Raw genomic sequence first — 8,270 nt, 5'->3', positions numbered from 1 at the left:
TCAATATAAATAAGATAAATGTAAAAAAAAAAAATATTAATTCACTACCGCATGTTTCAGTATAAAAAAATGAAGCGATATCTATAGACAAAGATGAATATATAAAGTTAGAGAGGTTACTTGTTAGTTTTAATCAATTTAGTATAAAAAAATGAAGCGATATCTATAAACAAAGATGAATATATAAAGTTAGAGAGGTTACTTGTTAGTTTTAATCAATTTATAAATAAATGATATAGTAAGAACATTAAATATTGAATTGGTCAAACAAATCGGCAATATTACAAGTTAAGTTGTATACCCATATAACTTTCTAAACAAATTTCTCATAAAATTAGATTGCTATTGTAATACCAAAATAATTTGAATTGTCTTCAATAAACTATTTGTTTGAATTGGCCGGCTCAATAATGACCGAAAAGTAAGGTTCAAAAAATGGCCCATGCAGGTTTCGAACCTGCGACCTTCGCGTTATTAGCACGACGCTCTAACCAACTGAGCTAATGGGCCAATTGTGTCAACTATGTTAACCACAAGTAAATAAAATATTTTTATGAACCGAAACAAGTTTTCCGATCATAGACATTGGTGAATTCTAAATTAATGAAGCATTAGCGGATTTAAGTTATACTGCATGGGGGTGTTTACCCCTGTTGATATGTGTCAGAGCCCGTTTTCATATTAAAAAGTATCACATTTTATTTTTACAATTATTAATTAACCCAAGTTTAAAAAATGGCACAAGAGTCCACTTTGAAACTTTCCACCATCCACACAAATGGATAGCCGAAAAGGTGAAAAAGGGCGAGGTTAGAATTAGCCTGTTGAATAGAACCATGGTTGGTGCAGGATTATGAGGTGTTTGGAATGGTTATAATTAGCCCTTTGAATAGAACCATGGTTGGTGCATAAGTCAAAAAACGATAGGGGATGTTAGTGTATGTAGATATGCCTAGTTCATGTATGTAATTGGTTGGCCCTTTTTGTGTATGTGTAGATTAGGCCCATATATTTGTATATATCTTGTATAAATACTTGTATCTTGACGTTTAAATAAACTGAAGATTATCCCTCGTTACCAATATAAAGGAGCATCCTTCTGTCTTCTTCTCGTCCATATTGTTCTGCATCGTTTACATATTATCACACCACATCTATGCCCAATATCACACCATAGTCCAAGCCCAATAGTTGCCTTTGATCCTAATCCAACCAATATCGCACCATCTATGCCTATGCCCAAATCTTGGAGGGAAACTCGCAAGAAGAGAGTATATGGTCTAGAGTTTATTCCACAATATTACAAAAGACAAAAAAAAATTGCAAAGATAAAAAAAAAACTATGCTTAAATGAATTTCTATGTAAAAAGCGTTATCCTTGTTTTATAACAAGAGTACATTATCTTTCATTCGAAATAAATTATATATAAATTCTTATATTAAACTTTAATTTTAAACTTTTTTGTTATAGTAATCATTTTAATGCTTGTAATGACATTGATTATGATTTATTAATTTATTTATATAGAAAGTATTTTGTATATATGGCTCATGGTTAAATGGTTATAACATTAACAAAATAGGAAAAATAATCAATTATAATATTTACAAAATTATTCCCGCTTTACAATCTCCAAAATTTTGAAATACACAGCATTGAGCGCCCCGAATCACATGTGGGCCTAACAATTATTGCTGTCACTTAGCTGTCTCCAATAATTCAAAACCTTATTGACTGAAAATACCTGAAACACCCTTCAAGGCTCTTCCCCAATCACCTTACCTTTTGAAAAACCAAAGGCTATTTCAGTCACTACATATTTAAACGGGAAAGGGCGGGTAACATCCGGTCCCTAAAATCCGGATTTTTCTTCGTGTTCGGAGTGCCTTTTGACCCGTTTCTACTTGTCTACACTCTACATACATTCTCTCTCTCTCTGAGAGACAGACATAACGAGCTTTGATTTTCTAAATCAGTGATCATTGCAGTTGTAAACCAATTCTCTCGAGTCTCGAATCAATTTCAGCTTCTGTGAAAGGTTAGTCAAATCCGTAAGCTACTTTCCTTATTAATTTTGGTTTCATCCATGTTTCTTCGATTTGTTGTAAAGGATTGGATGTTGATTGTGATTAATACTGATCTCAGGTGGTCCAGTTAATTGTTGTTATTTTCGTTGTCATTTATGATCATGTTTTGCACAATCTGTGTGACTGTGTTACATCTGATTGAATTGAAGCTAATCCATGTGTTTTGCTTCATTGGCGTGCTCTTATGTGGAGAGTTGTTTGAGATCTGAGATTTATACCGATGTATTTACTGGATTGTAGTGATTTCGATGACTGCCTTTGAGTTGTGTCATAGAAAGAAAGTCGCGTGAATTCAGTGATAATAAACTGCTGGGATTAGAAATCGAATACACTGCAAAACTTACAGATCAATGCATGTTAAATATACAAATTGCTTTCTTTTGGGGCGTAAGACTTGGGGATACTTGTCCCAAGTTGAACACATCCACTTTCGATTTTCTTTTTCGTTTCTCATTTCCGGTGATTTGTTGCATCTAGATGACAAACGATCATAGTTTTTTATGCTAATCTGCAGAGACTGTTAATCTAAGTACAGATCGACGATGTATAAATAAATAAGACTCTTTTTTTCTTTATTTCCGGTGATTGCTGCATTTAGATGACAAACAATCACAGCTTTTTTGCTGATCTGCACAGACTGCAACTTTAAGTGCAGATTGACCATGTATAAGTAAACAAGTCATTTTTTAAAATGTTTTGGCTAATTGAACCTGATATTTATAAACCCTTAATTATATCATCATATTGATGGGTTGTTGCCTTGTTGGCTATTTATCTTTCTTTGGATACATATAACTCAAGTTGCTTTATTAGTGTTCGAAGCTAACTTAATGTTATGCTTTACTATTCTAATATTGCAGGGCACTCTGTCTCTTGGTATGGAGGGAGTCGAATCAAAATCACAGTCACAATGGCAGGATAGTCAGATTATGCCAGAAAATTCTATACGCGTTACAGAAAATGTAGAAGGTAAGATCCTCAAGAAAGAGGCTTAACCATCTTTTCATGAACTTGTTTCATAATGAATCTTTTCAGAATGTTACATACACTAACTGAGCTTCAAATTTCTGGAAAAACTAGGGTTCAATCAGTGCGTCAAAGAAATCCTGAACCTAATCGAACAAGATGAAAGTTTATCTGAAACCACAGACGAAACCTTTGATTGCAAGAAGTCCAAATTGACAACAATGGTAACCGAGTTGTCACGCATGCATGGGGTGTTGGCTGATCAACATGTTCATTTCATTGGAGAAGTCAACAAGAACCTTTCATCACTTTTCAAAAACCAGTCTGTTGATTCATCTGATTCAAGCTCTCCTCAAGTTACTCAGATGTTTACCCCTGATCAAAAGAGTGCACATAAGTTTATGACACCAATCGGTTTTGATGTACTTCTGAGCTCCGGTGGCTGTGGTTCTTATAATACTAGAAGAGAAGCCTCAGAGTCTTCCTTCTCCTTATCATCAGATTCCGAATCAGAATCTTCCATGTCCATCAACAAGCTTCTAATTTCACCAGCCAATGATGATGCATCCAAGGTAAAAGAAACAAAAACCCAAGACCCTGATGTGTTACTTAAAAAGATTTCAGTTTTGGAAGAAGAGCTATTAAATTTGAACACAAAGCTTCAAACTTTAGTAGACGAAAACACAAAGTTGAAGCATGACATCCATGAGAACGAATCAGATATAGATTCACAAAATGCCCATCTTGAAGCTGAGAAAGCCAAGGTGGTTGAGCTACAGGAGCAAGTGTCTGACCTGAAACTTATGATTTTCGAGTCTAATCTCAAGATTGAAACTTTGGGAGAAGAGTTAGAGGCAGCAAATGATGAAATTTCAGAGGTGAAAGGTGAGCTGTCTACCAAAATTATTGAACTTGGAACAACTCAGGAAGAAATGGCTTTGTTACAGATCCAGATTAAGTCACAGAAAACCAAAATTGTTGAACTGAATGAAGAAATAAACTTATGTGTAGCTGATATATCAGTACGAGATGATCAAATCACAGAACTAAACACCAAAATCAATCAGTCAATATCCGAAATTTCACTACTGAAAAGTTGTCATTCTGCCAAAGAAGACAACTGGAAAACCGATCTCAAAAGATCAAAAACAGAAGTAATGGAAAAATGTGAGTTGATTGATGAACTGAATCACAAGCATGATGCTGTAATGTCAGAGAGAGATGAAGTGAAAGCTCAGCTTGATAATCTTCGAGCTGAAATGTGTTCTCGGGACAATTTAATCCAAGAACTGGAGACCCGTTTGAGTTGGCTACAAGGCGAGCATGCGAGGGTAGTTTCGTCATTTGATACTGCACAGAAGTTTACAAAGGAAGTAGAACTGAAAATGGTGGAGTTGGAAAGAGAGGTGGAAAGGCAGAGGGAAGTGATGTCGGATAGAGCTGAAGAGAAAAGGGAAGTGATAAGACAGCTGTCGTTCTCATTGGAACATTACATGTCTGGATACAAAGAGCTTCGTCAAGCATTTGTTGGCAACAGGAGGCGTGTTGTTTTGACTTCTTGAACTTCACCAAATCTGTGAAAGCTTCTTCAACAAGAAGTACAAACCTACTCCGATTTACATGATGTTGTTACTACTTTTTTTTTCTTCTTCTGAATTTTGAAGCAATTCATTTCATGTGTCAGAAGATAAATATATCCTGCCATAGCATTCAGTTTCAGAACTTTAGTTCTTTCTTTTGCTAGTAATGGTAAAAAAATGTCCACGATGGACATTGTGAAGCCTATGCCAGAATAATAAGTTAAAGACTCAACTCTTTTTTATGTATACTTTTATCATGATTTTTTTTTTGGTAATAATTTCACAAAATGTGCATCTTTTAAAATTTTTGTCTCAAACCTTTGTCATATATTGAATTTTCCCAACGGACTTTTGTGAGATTGCATTCTCCTATGGAAAATCATATTGTAAAGTCTGTCTTAGGGGTAAACATAATAACAAAAAAAACAAACCGAAACCACACTATTCGAAATAACTTAACCATTTTTAAACAGATTGATTGGTTTCCATTTTATATTAACCGAAATATAGTGGTTTAGTTTTGGTTTTATAGAGAAACTGCCCCAACATTAACCGAATCGATATTTAAAAAATAATTACATATATTCTAGAAATTTGGAATAGTAAATATAGATTAATAACTTAATATTTCTAATTCCCCATTTGATCATTATCCATGACTACCACAAGAAAAATTAAAAATTAATCAAAGAGAAATACCTAATAGAGTTTCTAAACAATTTACTGTTAAAGTTGTTTCTTTGGTTGTAGTATTATATCAATTGTCATGCTAATTCATAAATTTTGATAACTCTTAGTATAAGGCTGAATGCCCATTTGATGATTACATTTTTAGTAGTGAAAGTGTAAAAGACACATGATTTTTAATTTCGTTTTATGTTTGAACTTGTCATTGATCTACTTTTGTAATTTTGTGGTTTTTATTTTTCTAAAAATTCCAATCTTGGTTAACCAACAATAACTGGTAGCCGCAACCGATTTAACCGTTAACCAAAACTGTTAATAAACGATATCCAATGGCTACCGAAATACATTAACCGTTTGTAATGATTATGGTTCGATTTTGACCAATAATCAAACCAAACCGCCCATACATACCCCTAGTTTGTCTATAGTCTTTCAGTTCAATCTAATCTAGTCTAATCTTGTATTATCTAATACATACATGTATTGTGTAACACAAGTTAGAGTTGTGGCAATGATAGTGACCTTGGATTTGGCAAAAGCCAAATAATTTGGTTACGTAGGGATGAGTTATAATATTTTAAATATTTGTTTCCGCATTGGGGTAGGGGGTATTTGACTTTGTCCTGGTCTTACATATCAAGTCAACGATTATTTGAAATGGTCATGGTAGACCTGGTTCTTATTCTTTGCTTGCTTGCTTTCTTTCAGTGCATGCATCCGCTCCTATTTTATTCTTGTTTGTTTTCCAACAACAGAGCAATTATCAAATATCAACCAAGTGGGCTCAAAAATTCAAAATAATAATAATAATAATAAATGATACCCTTTCTTATCGACATGTCAGTTAATTGCTGTGACCTATCTAGAAGGGTTGCCATAGTTTCTGTTCCTCTTGGTCAACATCTTTATTCTTTCGTTTTTTTTTTTTTTTTTTTTTTTTTTTTCTAGCAAGAAGACCCGGTAAGCATTATTTGATATAAAAAATTTACTTATCTTAATCAACAAGAATGAAACATTATTTGATATAAAACTTTATCTTATCTTAATTAACAAGAATGAAACAGAAACCCAAGATCCGTAGATCTTAAAAAAAGTCATGGACAGGACAAACAATCAATATAAGATTCAAGGGAAGCTTCGTAGACATGCTTTCATGATTTCATTTTAAATTCATTGAAAACTTCCTGTGACGTGCTGTAACTACCCAAATCATGTCAAACAGTTCGTATAGGTGTATAATATTTCATTTGAATTAACCCAAGAGGTCAACTGGAAAGTCACGTGGTCAACTGATAGAGGAGATTTTGATAGCGTATTAAATATCTATATATCTTTTCTTAAGAGATATTAGGAAATGACTATTTTTTTAATAAGTAACGCAAATATCATTAAGTTCGAAATTTTGTAAGTTTTAAACTAGATATAGCTTTTAACTCATTTTTTCTCAAAAGAAAAAATAAGTTCAAAAACTGTTTTTTCCTGAAAAAAACTAAAATTTTGAAATATTTTTTATATAGAAATTTAGGTTGTAAATCCATATATATTTCAGGATTTTGAACTATTCTTTGCAGAAAAATACATTTTTGAACGTGTTTTTAGTTTAATTAGAAAAAATGAGTTTGAAAATTCATACCTAATTAAAAGGGTAAATTACACAAATGTTCCCTATGATTTGAGGTAATCTGCACATTTGGTCCCTAATCACTTAGGTCTCACCACCTCATTCCTATTCCACCCATACCTTAACTATATAATTTTCTTCTCCTTCGATACCACAACCAATTACAAGAATTTAGTCTTTCTTATCACCCAAGAATTTATTCACCAGAGAAAAATTGAAATCCATGTTTGTAAACACATTTCCATCGAACAACATCTACATTTGGCCATATTAACAATGGTGGAACAACATCTACCTGGGTAATTAACTTGTACCAATTACATCTAAAAAAGAATCCCCTCGCGGTTACCACCATACCAATCGAACCCATCTATGATGTATTCCACGATTGTTACCTGAACGCCAACAGATCTGAATTGTACATCCAGAAGTTAAGCCAAGTAGGGTCGAAATCGTCGATAGCTCCGAATCCTAAAAAGATGGTGGCTACGATAGGAACGACAAGGGGAGAAGGAGTATCTAGTGACAAACCTGCAACTTCAATGAGTTCAATCTGGCAAGAAAACTGATTTATTCAAGAACCAAGGTGAAATCAAACCTAAAGCAAATAAAGGGATGGAATAGAGAAGAGGGATTCCCCAATCCACCCTTTCCCTATTCACCGACGAGCTACATGCCCCTCAATTTAGAAGCCTGAAACACGAAAATTGATTATTTCGATGGGGTTTTCACGTGTGTTTAGGTTACTGGTGGTAGATGAGAAAAGAGACAGTTAAAGTTTGGAACAGAGGATGAGGGTGACGGTTTCGGAGATGGGGGAGGCAGGGTGATAGAGGGGGCCGATGAACGCCATTGGTAGTAGATGTGACATTTAATGGGTTTTATGCATAAGAAACATTCCTATTTGCTCATACAAACCCTAATGCTTGGATCTAGGTTTCTCTATTGTACATGCTTTGATTCCAAAACTTACAAAACTAGATCTATCATATATAATTCGAAATTATCATTAAGAAAACAGATCTAAGTGTTTTACCTCTTCCAAGTAGCTTGAATCCTTGTAATCTTCTTGATCTTGAGCTTAGAGTCACAAATGTAACTCCTCTAATGGTTCACAAACCCCACAAACAAGAAGGCAATATGAGAGAGGCACTGAAATCGGCCTAGGGTTCTCTTAGAATCAAGGGTAGCTGATTTCCATAACCTAGGGGTCCTATTTATACTGCTGACTGCTAGGGTTTCAGCCTAAACCCTAATGGACAGCTTAATCACCAAGCAACCCATAGAACCTTCTAGATTAGGGCCTTTGGACAAAAATATGATGGATC

At 34.1% G+C, this 8,270-nt stretch overlaps 1 protein-coding gene and 1 non-coding gene across 2 annotated transcripts; one reads left to right on the top strand and one right to left on the bottom strand.

Annotated features, from left to right (window-relative positions):
• Positions 1 to 436: 436 nt before the first annotated feature.
• On the bottom strand, positions 437 to 510 carry TRNAI-AAU (transfer RNA isoleucine (anticodon AAU)). Its single transcript has one exon. It is a non-coding gene; the product is annotated as a tRNA-Ile (tRNA).
• A 1,346-nt stretch (positions 511 to 1,856) lies between these two features.
• LOC111883684 (protein NETWORKED 4B) lies at positions 1,857 to 4,880 on the top strand. Its single transcript, XM_023880008.3, has 3 exons — positions 1,857 to 2,039; positions 2,949 to 3,057; positions 3,169 to 4,880. Exons 2-3 carry the CDS (start codon positions 2,967 to 2,969, stop codon positions 4,614 to 4,616), a joined length of 1,539 nt encoding a protein of 512 aa, XP_023735776.1. The 5' UTR covers positions 1,857 to 2,039; positions 2,949 to 2,966; the 3' UTR covers positions 4,617 to 4,880.
• Positions 4,881 to 8,270: the final 3,390 nt, after the last annotated feature.

This window comes from Lactuca sativa, chromosome 2, assembly GCF_002870075.4.
Source record: "Lactuca sativa cultivar Salinas chromosome 2, Lsat_Salinas_v11, whole genome shotgun sequence".
In the NCBI taxonomy this organism is placed as follows: domain Eukaryota; kingdom Viridiplantae; phylum Streptophyta; class Magnoliopsida; order Asterales; family Asteraceae; genus Lactuca; species Lactuca sativa.
The sequence above is the reverse complement of the archived record's forward strand: the minus strand, read 5'-3'. Positions and strand labels throughout refer to the sequence as shown.